This window comes from Phaenicophaeus curvirostris, chromosome 2 (genome assembly GCF_032191515.1).
Source record: "Phaenicophaeus curvirostris isolate KB17595 chromosome 2, BPBGC_Pcur_1.0, whole genome shotgun sequence".
Taxonomy (NCBI): Eukaryota; Metazoa; Chordata; class Aves; order Cuculiformes; family Cuculidae; genus Phaenicophaeus; species Phaenicophaeus curvirostris.
In genome coordinates this window covers 77,564,300-77,587,005 of record NC_091393.1, presented here as the reverse complement: position 1 = coordinate 77,587,005, position 22,706 = coordinate 77,564,300, and the positions used below count along the sequence as shown (strand labels likewise).

The 22,706-nt window shown below is 39.5% G+C and overlaps 1 protein-coding gene across 2 annotated transcripts in view; it reads right to left on the bottom strand.

Moving 5' to 3' along the window:
• Positions 1-22,706, bottom strand: part of DAAM2 (dishevelled associated activator of morphogenesis 2) — a 212,208-nt gene that overhangs the window by 58,892 nt on the left and 130,610 nt on the right. For both annotated transcript variants that reach the window (XM_069852534.1, XM_069852533.1), the window contains 4 exons: positions 18,306-18,400; positions 11,407-11,740; positions 1,573-1,683; positions 477-580 (listed from right to left, as the gene is read on the bottom strand). In XM_069852534.1, the coding sequence (XP_069708635.1) occupies positions 477-580; positions 1,573-1,683; positions 11,407-11,740; positions 18,306-18,400 (644 nt within the window). The remainder of the gene's footprint in view (positions 1-476; positions 581-1,572; positions 1,684-11,406; positions 11,741-18,305; positions 18,401-22,706) is intronic.

Below are 22,706 nucleotides of genomic sequence, written 5' to 3'. Positions count from 1 at the left end.
CCCATCACAGGTTGTGCCAGTGTCACTGTTTGGGTGGGTGTGATACAAGCTAGGTCACAAAAATTGCTTAAAGAAAAAAACCTTGGAAACTCAGAACCTGCATTTTGACCACACACAGTCAGTCTCAATGTAGTCAACCAACTGCTGGCATCCCTCCCTCCTACCTTCTATCAGGACAGGGTTCTGTTCCAGTATTGTGACAAGAGAAAAGGATTAGAATTTTATTTTTTTTTCCCCATTCTTAATGCCACTCCCAGATTAGAAGAAAAGCAATTCGGGAGCAAATTGCATCAGCCACTGCCAATTTAGTATGTATGTTTCCTACTTCATCTGCTGGTTATAATTTTAAGGACAAATCTCCTTTTTGTCTTTAAAGGGAGCCAGTGCTTTGTGCTTAGATCTGAAGCCCAAACGGAGAAGCGTTTCAAAGAACTCTTTCTGTTGATCTGTAACTGTTCCTAGAAAACATTTCTTACCTGTCCAGTGTGGCATTCTCATGTCCTCTTAACTTGTCAATGACAGGTTGAATTCCCAGCATTAAAAACTCATATCGTAGGTGTAATCGGAACTCCAAATTGTCCTTAAAAAGAAGGGGAGAACCAAGTTACTAGGCTCCAAAAACTTCAATCATATTACAAAAAAATTACTTAAACCCTCAGTTCTTCCCTTCTTAATACCTGACACCAACGTCACAGCATGATTAATTCCAGTAAAGTAAGTAAAAAACCTAATGCTTTTGCCTCTGTTTTACTTAAAAACACATCCCTCATTTACTTAAAATGAGTTCTCCATGCACACTTAGAAGGGAAGCCCACGCCTTGTAGTTCCACAAACCCCAAAAAGTTATTAGTATTTGTCCCGCTAGTGCATTAGAGTCTGCCTACTGCTTACAGATAAACATTATGCAGTCTTCCTCCTAGTTTTTATGTTTATTTGTCATAAAATCACCATATTCTCTGGCAAACTTGACACCTCTTCAGTACCATGTTACAAGACTGCTGCAGATGGAGACAAATGCAATGCCAGACCAAGCTCACGTAAGCCTGTTGTCTGTTGTGGTTTAACCAAAAAAAGGAAAAGCCAATGTAACTAAAGTAACACTTCTCATGGAAGAAAATCAGTTTTAAATTATCTTCTAGAATAAAAAAAAAGTCTTGGTAATGAAAGAAAAACAACCATCTTTTCTGAAATGTCCTCCTTTGACATTCTTAAATTAAAAAGTTCGAGTTTGGCTTTGAGTCAAAACAACATTTCAAAACATTTCTGAATGTAAAACAAAATGTCTTCTAAAAAACTGAAATCAAGAGGTACATGCTTTGCAGTTCTTTACAGATACCAAACAAACATTTTCTGAAGCAGTCATTTCAGTGCAAGCAGTCTATGTTTCATTAACAGAGGCAAGGAATTAAATAATATGGAAGATATTATTAGACTGATACTAATGATTAAACATTATTTTCCACAAACTATATTCACACAACACATGATTTATGATTTAATTGACTTGCAATTTCCAAGGTAAATTAATTCAAGCATAACGTTTTAGGAGGAGTTTTCAGGGCAGTGACTTACCTCACCAGCACCAGCATTCAGAACAGCATTGATAAAGGACATGATGGCTGTTTTGAGATTTACTTCATCTCTGTATCGCCCCATACTTCGATCTAGCTCATTCAACAATGTCTGAAACAGAACAGCAGGCTGAGTTAGAAGATATAATTTTACATATTGTTCATATAATATGTACGCAGTCTTGTTTTGATTTTCTATATAAGTTCTTAAAGAATTTTTTTTTCAGACAAGGTTGTTAGCAATTTTGGAAATGCCACAATAAACAAATGTAGAACAGCAATAGGAATAAAATGCCCACTTGATCCACTTTTTTTTCGAAGTTTTTCTTTTTAAAAAACCAAGCTATTATTTGAGAAAAAGCAGATATCTGGTATAGTTCCTGCCAACGTGATCTAAGAAAGCAGCAGAATGATGACCTTCTTCATCAGTTAACTGTATGGTGAATATGAAAGGGAGTTTACACATGCAGAAAAATGAGATTAACACCTCTTTTATACACACATCACTCAAATACTTTTCATTATTTTCTTGGATCTCAGTAGGGTGGATTGCACCTATGTATACAAGGGGCGAGAATTCTAAAGAGAGGCTGTATTTTGAGGCATAAAACTTCTACCTGAACCTTGGAAGATTTCTCCTTGTACTTTCACTCACAACCATTTCACATGAAACAGATAATTATCTGGCTTTTGGCAAGTTCCTTTTAGGGATTTACAAATATCAGGAATATCCCATATGCATACAGCTCAAAAGATCAACTGGAAGTGCAGTCAAGTTCCATTTTCCTTGTTACAGAATCATAGACTAATTTGCATTGGAAATTACTTTTAAAGATCATCTGGTCCAACCCTCCTGCAATGGGCAGGGACACCTTTCAACCAGATCAAGTTGCTCAAAGCTGCATCCAGTCTGACCCTGAACACTTCCAGAGATGAGGTATCCACAACTTCTCTGGACAACCTCTTCCAGTGTCTCACCACTCTCACGGTAAAAAACCTCTTCCTTTTGTCCAACCTAACTCTAGCCTCTTTCAGTTTAAAAACATTACCCCTTGCCCTGACACTACAGGCCCTGGTAAAAAATCCTTCTCTGTCTTATAAGCTCTCTCTACGTATTGAAAGGCTGCTATAAGGTCTTCCCAGAGACTGTATGTCTCCCTATTAATGGAACAGTCAGGATATTTAGCATTCAGATGCTGTTTAGCACAGAAATGCTTTTGGTCTAGTCTCTAAAAACACATAGACACTTTACCACAATCTCATAAACATCAGAAAACAAAGAAAAAAATACTAGACAAATAACATTGGTAGCTTATGCCTTACATGTTCTAGTTAATTTTAATTCTACTTGAACATTTACCAAAGAGATATGTAGAAATTGTTCAGGCCTGAAAGCAATGCTACTTTTAGCTTTGTGATGATGACCATGAATCTTCTCTTCAGGATCTTTCCATCATCTTCCAACAGTCCTTCCATCATCTTCCAACAGTCCTCCATCATCTTCCAACAGTCCTGGAAGACTGGGGAAGTCCCACTGGACTGGAGGCTGGCTGATGTTGTGCCCATCTACAAAAAGGGCCGCAGGGAGGACCCAGGAAACTACAGGCCTGTCAGTCTGACCTCAGTGCCAGGGAAAGTCATGGAACAGGTGATCTTGAGTGCTATCATGAAGCACATGCAAGAGAACCGGGTGATCAGGCCCAGTCAACATGGGTTCACAAAAGGCAGGTCTTGCCAGACTAACCTGATCGCCTTCTATGACAAAGTGACCCGGCTACTGGATGAGGGAAAGGCTGTGGATGTGGTCTTCCTGGACTTCAGCAAAGCCTTTGACACAGTTTCTCACAGCGTTCTGCTTGAGAAACTGTCAGCCTCTGGGCTGGACAGGCACACACTCTCCTGGGTGGAAAACTGGTTGGATGGCCGGGCCCAGAGAGTGGTGGTAAATGGTGTGAAATCCAGCTGGAGGCCAGTGACAAGTGGGGTTCCCCAGGGCTCGGTGCTGGGTCCAGCCCTGTTTAATGTCTTCATCAATGATCTGGATGAAGGCATCGAGTGCACCCTGAGCAAGTTTGCGGACGACACTAAGCTGGGTGGAAGTGTCGATCTGCTGGAGGGTCGGGAGGCTCTGGAAAGGGATCTGAACAGGCTGGACCGCTGGGCAGAGTCCAATGGCATGAGGTTTAACAAGGCCAAATGCCGGGTCCTGCACTTGGGGCACAACAACCCTATGCAGTGCTACAGACTGGGAGAAGTCTGTCTAGAAAGCTGCCTGGAGGAGAGGGACCTGGGGGTGTTGGTTGACAGCCGACTGAATATGAGCCAGCAGTGTGCCCAGGTGGCCAAGAAGGCCAATGGCATCTTGGCTTGTATCAGAAACGGCGTGACCAGCAGGTCCAGGGAGGTTATCCTCCCTCTGTACTCGGCACTGGTGAGACCGCTCCTCGAATACTGTGTTCAGTTCTGGGCCCCTCACCACAAGAAGGATGTTGAGGCTCTGGAGAGAGTCCAGAGGAGAGCAACAAAGCTGGTGAAAGGGCTGGAGAACAGGCCTTATGAGGAGCGGCTGAGAGAGCTGGGGTTGTTTAGCCTGGAGAAGAGGAGGCTGAGGGGTGACCTCATTGCTCTCTACAACTACCTGAAAGGACGTTGTAGAGAGGAGGGTGCTGGCCTCTTCTCCCAAGTGACAGGGGACAGGACAAGAGGGAATGGCTTCAAGCTCCGCCAGGGGAGGTTTAGGCTAGACGTTAGGAAAAAATTCTTTACAGAAAGGGTCATTGGGCACTGGAACAGGCTGCCCAGGGAGGTGGTTGAGTCACCTTCCCTGGAGGCGTTTAAGGCACGGGTGGACGAGGTGCTGAGGGATATGGTTTAGTGTTTGGTAGGAACGGTTGGACTCGGTGATCCGGTGGGTCTCTTCCAACCTGGTTATTCTGTGATTCTGTGATTCTGTGATTCTGTGATTCTGTGATCTTCTCTGATCAGTTTGTAATTCCAAGGATGACTTTCCTTAATGGCAGAATAATAAATTCCACTTGAGATCTGCCAGCTCAATTCTATGTGTCTCATTCCAGCATTAATAATAAATGCCCTACACTCATATATTTGTTCTGCTGATGCATTAGAAAAGATAGAATTCTTTGTACTTTTCCCAAGAACTTTTGGCCATAAAGGGAGAAGAAGACAAAAGATCAGCTCATCAGATCCATCTGAATAATACTTTGAAGCTGTGATGCTGAGTAAGGAAGGTAGTTTTCCTTTAGTTAGTCTTCTGTCCCTGGCTACTCAAAGTGTTCTTTTATAGCAAAATTTTTCCTGTGCTAGTCATCAGTTTCAAAGGTCTATCTTGTTTCCTGTAAAAAACAGACATCACCATGGAGATATGTCTCAAGAAACAGAGGTAATATCCTCCTGTGCATTCCCTGGGGAAAGAATACCCCCTGGCTTCATGCAAATTCTTTGCTCATTTTTGTGTAAAAATCTGTCAGTAGCAGTGTATAGCAGGTCAGAAGTTGTTCGTATTTCTGAGCACAGTACGTTCACTGCTAAGCAAGCTCAATTTCATAAACTTCTTTTCCTTGCATCTTCTAAATTACCTAGCTGGCACTCGCAAATGTCACATCCATGATTTCCCAGTAGTTATATTACCACCAAATACCAACCCTTCTACCATTTTGTAAGAAATAGGAATCATTCTTACATAAAAATATGTGAAATACCCTACTGAGTCAGACTGATGGTCAGTCCAGTCCAGCATCCTATCTCTGACAATGACAATAAAAAACTATTTAAGAAGTCTTTAAATTCACCAACAAAAGCATCTCTTCATCTTGACAAATAAGCAGAAATTAAATAAATAACAGAATTTAGTTCTGCTACTCTCAGATTTGACACTGAAATCCAAAGCATGTGTGTTCCTGGAATAATTTAATTTATCGTTTCTATAAAAGCATTAAAACTAAGGATGGTGTTGTTGGGTTTCTTCAGAGGCTTCATTTCTACTATGAGTTCTCACAGACTTTTATGAATGTGCTAGAATCTATGCAACAATGCATGAGATACAGCATCCAGACAGGGTGAAGGATATTAAGAAAAGTTTTCTATTCGTCATTTCAGAAGGCTGGACTAGGAGAACAATGCAGTGGGGGCCAAGCAAAATTCAAATCAATAAACCAAAAAACTCTGGGTTGCACTAAAAGCTAATTGAAGAGCAGCACATCTTCATGAGTTTGCTCAGCTCTTGAATGAAACACTGTAAGTTCATGCAATTCCTAAAGATCAGTCTACAACCACACATTGTGGCCGAACTCCAATATCTCCAACCCTTTGCAAATGGCTGTGGTTCAAGTCTTCACTCGAACATTTCCTGTGAAAAAGATTTCACCACACCTCTTGGCAGCTGGCTCTGCGGCCCAATTGATCTTATGGTTGTAAAGGTTTTTCCTACTATTTAAGCAAAACTTTCCTCACTTAATCCCATTATTCCTCATCACTGACATCCAGTAGGGTTTCATTCAATCTGCAGCAAACCTCAAAAGTCTTTGGATGAGCCCTGAGGGAAAGAAGGAGATCAAGTGGGAATACAGGATTTTAATTTGTTCCTTGCTAGCTCCTCTACTACAATTCCAAATTGATTAGATTTCTCCCTACAGATTATGGTCTTTACTGACGGTGTTTCACACAAATCAGGCACGGAAGCTCTGGAAGGAATGCTTCTAACCTCTACCTTTTCAGCTTACAATGTCAAGCTTCCTTCATTTCTCCACCTCAAGCTTCAACATTTTTAGTAGCATTTAAAGAAGAAAACAAGAGAGTTTGGCCCAAAACAGCCCACTTAATATTTTCATTGGCAACTGAAATCTGCTCCTTTCAGACAGTATCTAACACCTAGGTTCTCTCAAGGCTAAAAGGAAAATTATTTCTCCCCAGAGGGAGTGGGGGGAGAAACACCCCCAGCCAGATGCGTGTCTTGGAACTAGGCTGGAAGGGCACCAAAGGATATACTTTTCTGGGTCAGTACAGCATTATGACTTTGCAACATTAGTTTGACTTGCTAATTTTGTGGCATGTTAAAAAGTACAACATCGTAAGACAATGCATTCACTCCACAGAAGAAATGAGGAGAAGCAGCAAGCATAACAATCAACAGAAAGGCAGCAGTTTAGGGAAGAGTAAGATTGTGCCCCTTTCACAAAACAAACCAGTCAAAAGTAGGATAACAGAGACATAAGCAAGACTGAAATTAGAGACTCTTATTTCTCAGTTTTCATAGTATTTTATAAACCCTCATCTTCACAAGAAAAGCATCTATGAAATTTAAGATAAAGTAACATTTTCAGTGTCACACGAGCCAGTGACAGAATTACCCTAGTATAGATTTTGAATACATCAGATGGAAAAGAATCACAGCAAGTACACCAAGGGCTCGTCCTCCTAATTCCACATTTCTACTTTGAGGGTTTATTGTCTGGCTTTCTAGTGTTTTCTTTCCTCTCTCTTCTTTAAGGGTCAGAGTAGAATTTGTCGGCAAGGAAGCATATTTCAAACAAAAATTGGATGAAGAAAAGACAGAGCTTTTCCAGATTGCCTCAGGAAGGAGATTGAAGGCATGCTTTTAAATTATTGTGGTATTTGAGTAAAGATGGAATACTATTCTGAAGAGGACAGGTTTCAAGGAATATTTTAAAAGAGGAACTGCAAACTGCCTGCTGGACATTAAAGGAAGAGTTATTCCAGGTAGAATGGAAGCATAAAAGAAGGGTCAAAGATTAAATTAGGCAAAGGGATCATCCCAGGCAAGAAGCTGCAGCAAATGCGAGAAAATAGGAATAGCTACAATATAAATTCAGATACAAGCACGAAGTATAGAATCCTGTTGCAAGTGTCAATACCAAGATGATTGAAATAGGCCTGTGAACACACTGAATAGCAGAGATTATAGGGTGAAGTTGTAGTACTAAAGGGCATTCAAGTGAAGACTGAACTCTCAAAGAAGAGTAAGTATGTATTGAAGAATCTCCCATAGCTTTAAAGTGACTCTTCCATGAAGCTGAGGATTAGGCTGATAATTGCAGTCAGTAGATGAAATGCTGTCAATTTAGAAAGAAGTAATATTTTGCACCACAGTTTCTACTCAGAGCAAAATATGGAATTTTGTTAAGGAGACAGTCTTTCACACTCATAAAAGTTTTATTACTTTTTGTTTGGTTTTTTTTTTAATTGAAGTTAATGGAAAATGAGCACATCCAAAAGCATAGACACCCTACCCAAAATATTTCAGCACAGTTTGATCAGCTTCAGTTGGTACAACTTGGTGTAATTTAGTTAAATTAATTGGAATCACAAGTATTTGTCATTTGGGAATCTCACTGTAATTTGGACTTTTACTTTCGATACACTAATATACAACTGTGAGTTTCCTATTCAAATAGGAGGAGCTATAGCAGGATAGAGCCCATGCAAGTTTAGTAAGAACCACATGTTAAGTTGCAGATTTGTTCTTTGCTAATTCACTGGCACTGGGTCATGGAATCACAGAATGTTCTCAGTTGGAGAAGACCTTTAAGATCATCAAGTCCAAACATCACTCTACCATGCTTAAGCACGTGTATATTGGAAATAATTCGTGTTCCAATCTAAAATTGTCAGCAGCAAGTTCTGCATGAGCTCAAATTTTAGATGGCTGACAGTAAATAATGCCGAACCTCTCTTCCTCCTTTTTACAAAAAGGAGTGGAAACAGAACCATGCACCCCAAATTTTTATTCATCACCATGACATTCCTCTGCAAGAAGGTGAAAAACAAAAAGAAAACAATTTGTGTTGGGGAAAAGTAGTGTTTCTTACATTTACTTCCTGATTCCTCAAAATACATATTATCTGTACTGATGAGCACTATGGAGATGGTGGGACATTTCAATTTACTGCAGCCTGCAAGAGGGTAAAATAAATCTGAACACATAGTATATTAAGTGCCAGCTTTCTCAAATCAGGAGGGATAAACTGACAGTGAGGTGGCTGAAAGGGATGAAGAATATTATCAACTACTGTTGTCAGGAAGGCAACTTAAGGAAGAACAACAATTGCACTGATTTTGTCAGAAGTCAGCATTACGTCTAAGTTATTTAATGGACATTCCAATGAAAGTGAGTTCAGCATAGTTCTGGAAAGTTAGCAGCTTTCCTTTTTTCCTACCATTAGAATTCAAAGGAATGAACAACTTCTCTGTACATTCAAAGTATGTTTGTCCTGTTACTATAGTTTAGTTCATTTTTTTATTACTTTTTACAGAAAGAATTCTTGTTTCTTGGTTCTGCCAAATCCCCAGCTATAGGGAATCATTTAAAAATAGCAGGGATTAGGTATGGCCAGTCAAAATCAATGTAGAGCTGCAAGCTCTAAACTGTTTGCACACTTCAATACACTGAGTGATGCTGCTAGTTGCTCAAGCTACAGGAAGCACACCCCCCAAAGAGTTCAGTTTAAAATCTAAAGAATCTCTTTAGATCTTTGCTAAGTTTGGGTTACAAATAATACATTCCTGACTAAGATAAAGAAAAAACATTTCCACTGGCTTTCATAGTATACCATATCTTTGAAGTTTACAATAAATGTATAGGATAAGCACTGTCAGTTCATCCTTTTCTTAAAGTAGCCTCCCATAGTCAAATTACAGTGGATACTTCTCTTGATAATGATCTGCAAGACTGTTCTGAGACACAGGTGTGGGAAGGCAAAAGACAAAGAGGTCAGGCAAACCGAGACAGACTCCCAGCTGACAAGTTGTAGAACCATCAGAGAATCTTCCACTAAACTGTAATGATGACAATGATCACATTTGTTTCATGAGCATTTAAAAAATCCCCAGTCTCCCTGTTCAAAGAGAATGACTGAAGATGGATGAAGAATGTCTTTGGACAAACTCTTACATTCTCAAAATTAAACTCAAGCTATTGCTGAGTGTAGTGGAAAATCCCACTCCAGCATCTAGACACAAGTGTTGGAAACTGCAAACAAGAACATGTCCCTTCTACTAAATCATTTTAATGTTTCAGGGAGTGAGGGATGGCATGTTGCTTTGTTTAAGAATGAAAAAAGAGACGGTATCCATTTATCTTTCATTTTTTCCCCAATGGAAAAGCATTTGGAAAAAAACAAGCATTTATGCAAAGTCCTCTTTCACGAATATAAGAGCTGGTAAGCATCTGCAAATCGTTACACCAGATTCATCAAAAACTCAGCTGTACAAGCCCTGTGCTACCACACTTTGCCCAGCAATGACTTATTTCAGTGATTCAGTAAATTTTAATCCAATACGAAAAGAGAGAGAGAGAGCCCACGAAGGAGACATTCAGTAAACTCAGCATCTATCCCCCATATGGGCTTGTTAAGCACAGCCAGTTGGTCAAGTAAAGATAAATTAACACATGACTGTAAGTGTTGTGGAGGCTGTGGAAGTAAAGCTTTTTGACAAGCATCTAAGGTTATCCGCAGCTGTCTCCCAGGTATACATGAATGTCAAATTAATTCAGGAAGGCTTCTTTATTTCAGCTAATTGCTAACCTGCACATCATAACTCTGTCCATACCTTACTTTTCTGCTTCCACATCAGTCACTGTCATCCTACTCCCATATCAAAGAATAGTGACATAACTCTCATGACTGCAGCTATAATCTCTTCCCCTTCCAACTTATATGGTAATTGCTATTTTCTGTATTGAAATAGCTTTAAGAGCTTTCAACTGAGATCAAAAGGCCTGTCAATTCTGGAGTCATACATCATACATGTCATTTTGCATATTGAAGTTACATACTGAGTATGAACAGACAAGCAAGACAGAGGGGTGGACCTGCCAATGCCACTTAACAAGTGAAGATTTCCTGCATTCCATTCCCAGGTCTAAGTAACAGTTAGTCAATCTCGTAGTGCATTCAGTCCTAACAACAAACACTGGAAGCTAGTGTTCTTGAGCACAGAGTCTTTCCCCATTCACTTTTAGAGCCGTAAGCTCATTACAGCCCAAAATCCACTGATGCATTAGCTAAGGAGGAGGCAGGAGACAACGGCTGACAGAAACCAGGGTCCAGTGCTTGTTGGTCCAATACCACCCTTATTATTTCATCTATGAAAGAACAGTAAATGGATGAGGTTACCTCAAAGTTTAGGAGCTACTGCTTCACACACAGCAACAAATGCTGTTATATCTTTTTGTACAGGTATACAGTTCATTAGGAAGAGGAACATTCTAATAGCAGCCAGCACTATCCACAATAAAAGCCTGTAAACTATCTACTGACCTACCTTAAGGTCTTGGGAGATTGAGTTTTCTTTTTGTGTTCTGAATGGGAGTTATCTGAGCCAACAATTGCTAAGTGGTGATGATTCACAAACTGATTGTTAAGTGGCAGTTTAAGTGCCCCCACTGTGTATTATTTAATCCACACCTCTTTTCTTACTAAATTAAGGACTTTTCAGGGCAGAGGCTCCTAGCATTCTTGGCTTTGGCTTCTGTGGTAGAACAAATGATCACCACCCCAGAAAGGCCATTAGGTTAGAGCATGAACAGATTAGCGAACCCCCATTTAAGGTAGCGAACCCGCATTTTCAGGTAAAATATAGAAGATATTGAACTAGCAATAATGACAAGCAATCAGGTCTTAATATATACATATAGATGCTGATAATCTATTTGAGGAAGTGCCCTACTTAAAACAAAGCGAGAAATATTGCCTTTTTATTATACTACCGAACAAGTTCACGATATATGCAGTGTAATAATTGCTCTCTGCAAAGATACATCACACTGGCTATTTCTGGCAAAGTTTCTTCCTTGTACCTGGAATCTTGTTCTTTCTGCAGCATAGACTTGGTAGTGAAGCATGGCTTGCAAGACTTTCTTGTGACCATCTGGTACCAAGCAGACAGCCCCTAGAATCTCCAGCACGGCAATCTTAGTCTTGATGTTCTCAGTCCTTAAGCTCTGGGAGATGATATTGATGCTCTCTGGATGAGCCAGGACATGAGCCCGTCCTTGGGAGTTGTTCATCAGTGCCTTGATACACCCTATAACGGATGTGTGTATACGGCTCTCTGAGGTCTCATAGTCCATGCTCTTCAGGAAGTTCAGCAAACAGCTCAGACCATCCAGCTCAATAAACCTGGTCACAAACCTGAAAAAAATCAGACAGGGAAAATAAGGAAAGTAGACTAAAGGCAGTTTATTCAAAAGATTCCATATTATTCAACCCTGCACCTATAAAAGCTGGCTGATTTTTAGCTTAAAGTTCAGAGTAATTCCCAGGTATTTCAGTAAAAAAAACCAAACCAAAACTCAAACAAAATAGACTAACTAATATTTATATCTCACATAGTTTCAGGGTGATTATATTCTAGCACTTTATGACCCAACTATTTGTTCCTTCGTTGCAGTTACCACCAAATTCCTACTGTAGTCCACCTCAGTAGCTGCTGCATTTTCAAGGCTGAACAGATTCTTTCAAATCGCTACATCTTATATACATGCTAATACACACAAGATACTTTTCCATACAGAATCATCACCACGCTTCTAATTATGGGTTCAGATAATCTCGAAAACAATTTTTACACTAAGGTAAAACTTTTAGCCAATGCTTCTTATAGGCTGCCACCTACAGAAGCAGGTACACTCACAAAGGCGAACACATTACCACTGTGTCTGTCAGCTGTAATGACTTCACACCTGAACCTGTGATATATGTATAAGAACATACCATATTTTAAAGGGACATGTTGTTCAATAAAAGGCAAAGCTTTGATAATGGCCTTGCCTGCATGTTTTTGGTTTGATTTTTAGTTTTAAGAGGATGGAGCAGGTCCCTTGTCACCTTGCCGTAGCAAAATGTACAATAAAAACAATATAAATAGAGACAATACAGAATTAATCTGTTACCAAATGACACATAGATTAGACTTACAGCTGAACAGGTTTATTTTGACAACTGACATCACAAGAATTTTGTTTCTACTGTATTCTATGATAAAATTTGACTTTCTTCAGGTTAAGATTATGGAAAGCAAGGATGAAAACAATATAGCAGAAAGTTCTTGGAACAGTTTAAGGCTCTATTGAAAATGAGGGTTAAAAAAACCCAAAAGTGTCAAGTTAGATAATGATGGACTTTTATAATCAACACAAACCCATCATTCTAGCAATGTTTCGTTTAAAGTTCCCAGCCTTAAAAATGAGGATTCAAGGATATGAAAAAGGCTGCAGGTAATTTCTCTAGATCACTTTGTTTATCTCCTGCCTCTATATGTTGTCCAGGTAGGTGTGCTTTCTCAGAATGTCTGGATAAAAAAACCATGCGAACTACATTTGAATTTTCAGTCTACCAAAGTATACACCAACAATAATATGCCCATGTCCATAGTCTAAATAAAATAATAAAGACTCCAGATGAAAAGGCTATTAAACAATTGACACTGGTATAACAAACTAAGAATACCAAAAGTCTGTGTCATTGTGCTTTTACCCAGGCACTCTTTCTCCCTCTTGAATTCCCTGATGTGTCCTTAAGTGAGATGTTCCTAACACGCATTGGTAATAGAAGCACCACACTGAAAAACTCTCCACATTTCACTGACCTCTGTTAATGTGTCTGCACCAGCAAGACAAACCTGAGCAATACTTATGTATCTCCTGGATAATATGGACTCAATACAATAATATGTACAGTCTTCACATCACAAGGGAATTTACAGGGCCTACGTGAGTTATGCTTACTATGCTGATAGATTTGCAAACTTTCGGTTTATTTGGGTCAGTAGCTTGACCACAAAGATAGCAAACCCTGGTGCTTTCAATGGAGTTTCAGTCTGAGGTTAGGGTTCTGTTCAAACCTGAATTTCAAAATGAATATAAGAATAAAAGCAAGCATTCACAGGAACACGTGTGCACCAAAAATGAAAACAAGGTTTAGTTGAACCCTGGTAAGACAATCTGCCAAGTTTCACACAGGTCTGATTGCATATTCTTTGGATGCATCTTGTTTAACCTGAAAAATCACAGGGGAAAAAACACCTCTATCTCCAGGAGAGTTTGGGATCAATATTGCGCATCAGGAATTTGGCAAGTTTGTTATTTAAAGTGATTATGGGCAGATTAAAACTTAATTCAGTTTCTGTAATGCATTTAGCTGCTAGCATGCAACAGACGGTTGAAATAAGTGCATTCATGGCTAAAAGAGTTGCTGTTAAGGATATATTTGAAACCAAATTAAGCACAAACTCAATTTGTTACCAAGCAATGTAATGCCAATGACTTAGGAGCATCATTCTAAACCTGGGCCTAAAGAGCAGAGTTGCTCTTTGCCTCTGCTGTGGAGGAACTAGTTTAAATTCTCCTTCTCCTCATCACTTTCAAAATTCAGTTCTCCAAATACATCCTATATCTTAGCTATTCCCTCCATGTTTTAGGGCAAAAAAAGGAAAAGAAAAAAATAAGCAGTTCTGCTGTTCTTTTCATTTCTGGGGCTGAAGGAAGACTTAAAATTCTTCCTGAGGATACAGAGCTCTACTGGCAAAAGAAAACATCTCAATGAAGTAGCTGAACAAAGAGTCCCTTAAACATACTTTCAGATGGAACACCTGGTCTTATGACAAGACATAAAAGGCACTACAAACTTCATGTATTTTAGCCTACTCTGATTACCATGTGAAAAAAAAATGGTAAATGCACAAAAGTCACATTGTCCCAATTAAGTACATTCCCTTACTAAATTCACTAGAAGAGTAATTTTTCTAGGACTATTTGGATGAGGTCACTCCAAAAAGGAGGCATGCGCAGGAAAATGGTGTGTCACAAATCTTGATTAATGAAATAATTTAAAACAATGTCGGGATTTTCCTAGTCCAAAGAGCAAACAGCAAGCTGCATTACTCAATAGGAAGCAAAATGTAGTACCTTCTCATTTCAACTGACATCAGAATCAAGAATCAAATGATGATTTTCACCTTCCTTTTCCAAAACACTTTGTTCACTAATCTCCAGAAAAGGAAATCATGCAAGAGGAAGATAAAACAACTGTGACAACAGTTTCTGAGACAAGAGACACTCTCGGTATGATAATTTGCTCAGTGTGAGCATGCATGTGGGAAGTTATGTGTGTAAATATCTGTATAGGAGAGAAAAAGAAGAGTTTATTTAACAGACCGAGAAACATAATCCTCATGCTGTATGGTGTTTGTGCATCTGTGTGTCTGTAAGCAGAGACATGTGTGTTTGTGTATGTGCAAAGGGAAACCCAACTCAAAAATAAAGTACCTTCTTCCTCACAACATACATGCAGCAACTAACTGCCATCCTTTGTGTCCTGTGCGCTGCAGAATAAGTCTTGTTTTAGACTGAAAGGTGTAAAGTTAAGCATATTTGCCAATGCATTCTGATTAACACATTAAAAAATTCAAGTGTAAATAAAGCAGAGTGTGTCTTAATAGGTGCTAAACAGGCAAATTAAAACCTAACTTCACCTCAGACTCTCATTTGACCAGTTTGGCACACTTTAAAAGGCAGGGCGCCTCTTACCCTTTCAAGTTTTAGAGAGTGCTGATCAGAATGAGTTAGCTTGCTCTAACAACAAACCTTTCATCCAAATACATATGTGGTGCAGCCCAAGAGGTAACAACCCACTGATGGATTCCAAGTGTAGGGGGAACAGCCTCCCTGTGAGACTTGATCTAGCTCAGGAAAGACAAAGACTGTATGCTGTGGGTATGCAGAGAGCAGGATGTTCCCACCCAGTTAACAGCCCAATCTACACTTTCCTGCAGCATCAGTATTTGAATCGGGGGGTACACATAATCCTGACAACTACTAACTCTTGAAAAATTCAGCATAATGAGTTTTGCTAGCTGGATGCATAAATGATCATGTCCAGTACGCACTTGACTGCAACATGACTAAATCACACGAAACCAATAGGAGGTAAATCTGAGCTAAACAAAAGAAAAGCAGACAGCAAAGGGAGCTAGTGATGATTCAGACTAAAGCAAGTATCTTCCTGAGGTTCCAAGACATTATTTTTTCTTCCAGTCTCTTCTAAGTTTTTACTTTTACTGCACTTCTGAACCTCCATTTTTGGGCATTAAAATACCAAAAGAAAAGCTCTTTTCTTACTGCTTCTGTTCTGTCCAACAGTTAGTCATCACACTCGTTTATACTCATAAGGTCTTACAAACCTAAAAGAAAATGTGTTTCCTTACAAGATGCAGATGTGGTTTTTTTGTTCGCTAAGGCTGGGGTTGTTCCTGTACGCTGGGACATAACCTGGCTTTATTATTTCCTAAATACCAGAACAAAATGCACTTTCTCAAAAAGGTCCAACTAGGTGCCCAGGGGTGCTTCTATCACCTTTCCTCCAAAGAGCAGAGGAACTTGAGTTTGGGTGGGTCTGCTTCAGTTTTTGTGGCTGTTAGAAGTGGTGAATTGGAACAGAAGCATAGTTTAGTACCATTACCCTGCATTTTGTGCTAGTAGAGGCACGGTTCTACAGTAAAATAAAACACAAGAGCCAAACACATGCATTTTTCTTCTTTTGATTCATCTAGATCAGAGAATTCAAACAGAGGAGCATATTGGTAAGCTGTCAGAGCCCCTGTGTATCCTACCATCACAAATGGATTCCAGACAGTCCATCCTGTGTGAATTTAGGTTTCTATTTTCATCAGAGGCCTGAAGAACAGAAGTGGCAAGGAAAACAGGATTTGGTGTCCAAATTCAACTAGAAAGACTAGTATTTTGAAGGCTTACGTATAGTACTGCTTATGAGAGGGACCTGATGGAGCTGAGGGCCTCTCTACTGCAACCTTTCCATCAAGGAGAAATTGGCTGGTTGATCAGGCATTGGCATGCAGCCCATTTGGCAGCTAACGAATTGAGTTGCTGGAAATTAGTTGAGACATAGGACTTAACTCAAAATTTGGCTTGGCTTAACTTTTTTTTTTAAAAAAAAGCCCCATAACTATCGCCAGCGATTTAGAAGAGAACACTTTATAGGGCAGCTCAGAGATGCTCTTACTGAAGCTTGTTAGGGTTATTATAAACAGATGAAGCAACATGCAGTTGTCAAGGGGATCTAGCAGAAGCAATATAGGTCTAAGCAAGAAAGTCGTGCAAGGTTTTGAGCAAAAGACATTTCTCTTTGGTTTTCTTTTTTGCCTTGCTCTGAACAACGAGGCCAGGCTGTCCTATTCAAATAACAAAGCAGAGCAACTTATGGTCACCAGCAAAGTACTTCAGCTGGACATAGCAGAGAGGCCTTGCTGCTGTGACTATGCTCAATTAAAGCTATCACTGTCACAGAAGAAGCACCAAACCAGCTCCATATAAACGTAACAGAGTCAGCACATCAAGTCTCAACAGCACAGGACCTTGGTTTTAAATCCTTGTGAGAGATGGGAGTTTGGCACTTGTGTTAGCTTCCATTTTAACATGAAGTCCAGCTTTATTTTATCATGTTATCTGGTTTAGGGTAGCAATAGACGGGATCAAACAGTCACTTACCCCCTTGGGCTAGGTCTCAATAGAGGCTTCTGTTTCTCTACTTTCATGTTAAAAGCACTTACCCTACCCACTTGCTATAGTTACCAAAGCCTGATGAATCTTTATGCTTCAGAGGAGCATCAGAATCTGGCTTTGTGCTCTCCTACAGCCTATCACAACAGGAGGTACAACACTGAGATTTAAGCTGATGCACTCTACCTCATACTTGCCATGAGCTGAGAAGCTGAATCCAGTCAACTGCTTAAACATCATGAATGGGAGAAGCACAATCATCACTTATCACTTAGTGCTGCAAGAAGTCCCAGAAATATCTTTACTTCAAGTCAGAAGTAGTTGCAATGCAAATTCTTTGAGAAAATTTCTTGGACTGTTTCTATTTAATTTGTTTGGTTTGCTTAGGTCCCCCCAGCAAAAGAACCCCTGTTTGATTAGGCAGTTCTGAAGCTCTCTGAAATTATTATTTAGTGCAGATGCAAACACATTTTGCCTATTTTGGGCCCAATACAAAGACAATTAGAACCTTTTTGACCAACTGTTTCCTGAGATCATATCTACATCAGTTATTGCTTCTGCACAATGCTCTTTTAAATATTAAATGGAAAAGTTTTCTATGCCAGTTAGTTTGCTATTGTTCACAGCTTTGTTCCCAGAAAAACAAAGATAACCTTACCTTCAAAGACACACTACACAATAAAGTCTCTTAACATTTCTCTATGTGACAGTTACACATAGGACAGGAAGAATGCCAAACCAGGTGATGTCAGATGGATTAGCTACTTTGTACCAAACAGTTCACATTACTAAAGATAAGGGGAAGCCTGAACTCAAAGTTCAGAGTAGAGGCTGAGATGCTGCCCAACATGAATCAAATTACATAGGATGTTCAAGGGGCTATGAAATCTAAAATCTGATCTTCATAGACATTACCTGTGTTTGCACAGATCTGCCACTGTTTCTTTCCAGACCAAACCTTGTCTTTTATTTTCCTGAAACTGCACGCTTCAGCATTAGCGTGCCCCTCCCAACTAGACACATTCAGATTATGGACTGTAGGGGCTCTCCGTGGATTGTCTGAAATATCAGAGAGGCTTGTGTAAAGTGAGATAATGAGGTTTCTGTCCTAGCCACTCTTTCTTGTGTCACATCTGACCATAGGGAGGCAGTGAATTGTGATGAAAGACGAACAACATTACCTCATGGGCTGAGTCCGCAGAGCTGTCTTCAGGTCTTCAACTATTTTATTTTTCATTTCTGTTTCTTCTTCATCAAAAGCATACAGAGTCTGCATCTGTTCAAAAAAGAAGATGACAATCAGGAAAGCTTGGGCTGCCTGGAAGCTAAGCAACGGGCCAGGAATTATGAAAAACAACTATCCTATCAACCCATATAGAGGTGCCTGCCGACCTCTCACCAGGAAAGGAGTGCCTCAGCTACAAAACTGAATCCAGATGAGGCTGCTCATGAGGACTTGCAGCAGCATACCACTCTGCCACACTGGCTAAAATAGTGTTCTCAGATTACCCCCCCAAAAATCATACTTGAGAGTATGCCCTCAGAAAACTGTACCTAATTTGGAACAATGATCTGCTGTGGTGATCTATGGATACGTGAGGCAAAGTTTGTAGGGAGAAGTAATATCTTTTATTAGACTGACATAGCTTGAGGAATTGGGGTGGGGGGAGAAAAAAAGAGAAAAGAAACCCAAATGTGTGTGTCAGGTTTCAAAGCATAGAACTTTTTCTTCAAGTAACTAAACAGCCTGCACGTACCCTGAATTACAGTTTGTGTACATACAAGTTTAACCTTGCTCTACAACCAAAAGTATATCACCTGGTTTAAGATACTGATTTCCTCTATACACATTGTCCTTGCTAATTAGGAACATCTATTGCAAAAAGCTGCAGCATCATAAAATCCCTGTCTCTGTTTTTTAACAAGTAAACTGAAGCACTAGATTTTCCCACAGTATGCAACTTCAGATAACTAGTGCTTGCAGTCACCTGGAATGGAAGATGCTGTGGGTCACTGTAAATTAGAACGAGAGACAATGAGTGGCATATAGGCAATAAACAAGTATTCATAGTCAGACAATGACATTAGAAGAGGTAGTACATCAGGAAATCAGGGTTCCAGATCTACACTACCATTGCAACCTTGTGATGTGAAGCAAGACTCTGCAGTGCCCTTCACATATACCACACCAAGCTCACTTCAATGTGTTGTTTTACTTAAAAAGTCGAGACTCAAGTCTGGAAATTCTTATGACTACAGCTATGCCTTCTTGGTCACTTTACTTCTAAAATAGAGAGGATAAATGCCTCTCTTATTGGCAGGACTTCTAGGGGATATCACTCAGTGGTATCTGGAAAGCAGCTCTGAACACCTTCTCAAATGAACAACCTGATTAAACTAATATCATCTATCAGGGATGTGATATACCTCTCTGTGGTGGAATCCGAGTAGCTACAATTATGGTCCATTACAGCAAAATATTTAAGTCTTTATTTTACTGTTTAGCAAGCACCAAAGAAAACGTTCCTCTCACTGAAACTTCCTTTAACACATTCCTCCACCACTAACACCTCACTTCCCTTGGAAAGGTTCCCATGTTGCTTACCTTTGCAAAGCATGTGGTGCCAACACATGTCAGATCCTGAGGGTGGTCACTTGGCTACATGCCATTGCTGTCTTATGATGAACAGCTGGCATAGGGAGATGTGTTTAACTCTAGGGGTCCCTGCTCTGATCCACACTAAAGTCAAATTCACTCAGTAACAGAGCAAGCTATTTCCTGCCCTAATGGAATGACAGAGTGCTACTGATGGAAAATGAGCTGATGATGTTTTATCTTTTGCCAGCATCACCCGACAGCCAGAAACATAAATTGAAATGCTTAAGCCAAGCCATATATGATCCTCCTCTTTGAAAAATAAACAAAAATCCTGAACAGGCATTATGGAATCTCAGTGGCAGAGTCCTGGGGTGTGATTTGGGGCTTCATTTGTATTTTCTTGGGTGACAGCCCATCTGGTCATCTTTCCTTTGGCCCATAAGTGCTCCTTTGTAAGGCTTCCATTACCCCAACTGCTTAATTTCTCCTCTGAGTATCATGAGGGGGAAACAAATAGATGGTAAGAAGGTGCTCAACAGTATTTCATTTAGAGTGAAAAAGGCCCATTTCCAAATGAAACAAATACGAATAATCCTGTCTTTACAACAGAGGGTGACTATAGAAAACTTTCTAAAGCTGCAGGCAGCCAAAAGCCCTTCCTTACTCCTATGCATGGCCAGGAACTAAAATGCTCATGCCTTCTTCCAATAATAGACTGGTCACGTGTTTGCATTATGAAATAGATTTCTCGACAAGTGTTATAGAAAATGTAACTGTCCCTGGGAGACAGAGGGGAGGGGACTGTCATTACTTGAGGCTGGATTCCATTAATGTAGCTGATTGATGAATTGCTTTACTGAACTACAAACTGCACTAGAGAATTAACGTCTCCTGTGCCGAGGATGCAACTAGTTGCTATCAGTTACCAAACACACTAGGAAGAGGAAGCAAAACAGTTCCAGGTCCTTATCTGGCCCCTAAAGGTAGTATACATAAGTCTCTCTTTTAAAAGCAGGTTTTACATAATTCAAGTTTTCCAGATTAAGTGTCTCACCTCAAAGTATAGCATCTATGTATTTGATTTGCCTATTTGAAAGGAAAAAAAAAAAAAAAGACAAATTTGTTGAAAAATATATCACACACAATTTTATGTGTAAAATTTCAAGTAGTCCAAGAAATTACTTTTAAAAATTTGCCTCCATTTAAGATTAAATCATTCTGCTTTATTAAAAGTATACGCTAATTCCTACACCTTACCCTAATGGCTAATCATTTCCCTAAATTACTGGGAAGGGAAACACAGGACTATAATGACAGTACATGTGAGAAAGAAAAAAAGGAAAAAGAATAAAAAAAGACATGAACTAGCAGCAGCAGTACTGTATGGAGGACTTAGTTCTACTTAACAGTCTCACACAAGTGAAATGAAAACCAAAAGAAGTAAATAAGCTAAGCTACCTGAATATTCTGGTTTTTCATTATAGTCCAAGCTCTTTCTTTAGATCTTATCTAAAATCATAACTAACAAACTGTTATCGTTATTGAAATCATATCCAGATCATAAACAAATAGAAGTAAAAATAAAATTAAAATTTTATTAAAAACATTATATTGCACGTCTCTTATGACACACCTGAACAATACCACTTTAAAATATTTCTTCAAAGAAAAGAAGTCAGCTGAAATTTAAGGTACACCACATCTCTAACTAAATTAAGACTGATCTAAGAGAATAAACTATGAATCATAACTATGAATAAATGCAATTTAAACAAAAACCCTGATTTTTTTTTAGGCAAATAATTTTAAAGTAACTTAGATGTCACCTAACCCAGATGGGGAGAGAGTTATCATCTATCTACGGAATTCTGCTGAAATATATGTATTTTTCACATCCTGTGAATCATCTCTGCCCTGAATAATTGCGTTCTGAGTCAATGAAAAGGGCCTGGTTGCAGCTGTATTTATTAATCTTGACCGCTGTCTCACACTCTCAACTGAGCCACCTCTCTAGAAAAGCTGGATCTGCAAAGTCTTCATTCTGCAAAGTCAGTTTTCATCTGAAAGTCTCTTTGTGAAATGCATAAACAGCCAAGCTCATAAAAGCAACACAGTACCGTCAGAAGTCTTTCTCCTCAGTAAAGTGAGGGCTGTGTTTATTTGTGCTGCCAAACAGACAGTATCGATGGGTGAAGAGGGCAAGATGAGCACAGGGAGATTATTTTATATCTGATATTAACAGGACAGCTTCTGTATTTATAAGAAAAGCAGTTTTGTGTGTTGATGCATCAGCAGATGATGACAGTGACCTTGGTAATAGAAATAGTCTCTGATTGTGGGTGTGCAACCTGTCCACAATCACCAGTATTACCTATAGCATGTAGACATCAGAGGACTTGCCAAATTTGGAGGCTACTCTTTCTAAATTAGACCTTGTTAGCAGCTGTCCCTTTCTCTTAAAGGCTGGTAGAACACACTCTGCCAATGATCTACTTGGCCCTTTCCTTCCAGTCAGGCTACCTGAAGGATGGGGCAGTCCCTCCATATGAATTGCACACTACAGATTGGTAAAGAGATCCAGTTTTACTGTCATGCTCTTGTAAGAATTGTGAATAAAAACTACTAAAAACTAAACAGTCATAGCAACAGAACCGTACCTAAAATGTGTGGCTTTTTGAACTGGATCAGGAATTTGTGACCTAAAGTGCTTCCTAGCACAGTGGTCTAAAATTACAAGTAGGGAATGACAAACACGTCAGGAATCACCATACTACTCTCAAGGATAGTCTGTGAGGTGCAGATATGATGGCTAAGACTGTAGCAGGTCTTCTGAGAAAATGAACCCTGAGCACAGAGTCCTTGGTCTGCTGAAATCCACAGAAAGATACTTACCGATATCAGGAGGATAAATGTGCCATTTCCATTTTATCAGCAGGTAGAAGAACTTTTTTGACAAGTCAATATATAAAAAAGAACTTCATAA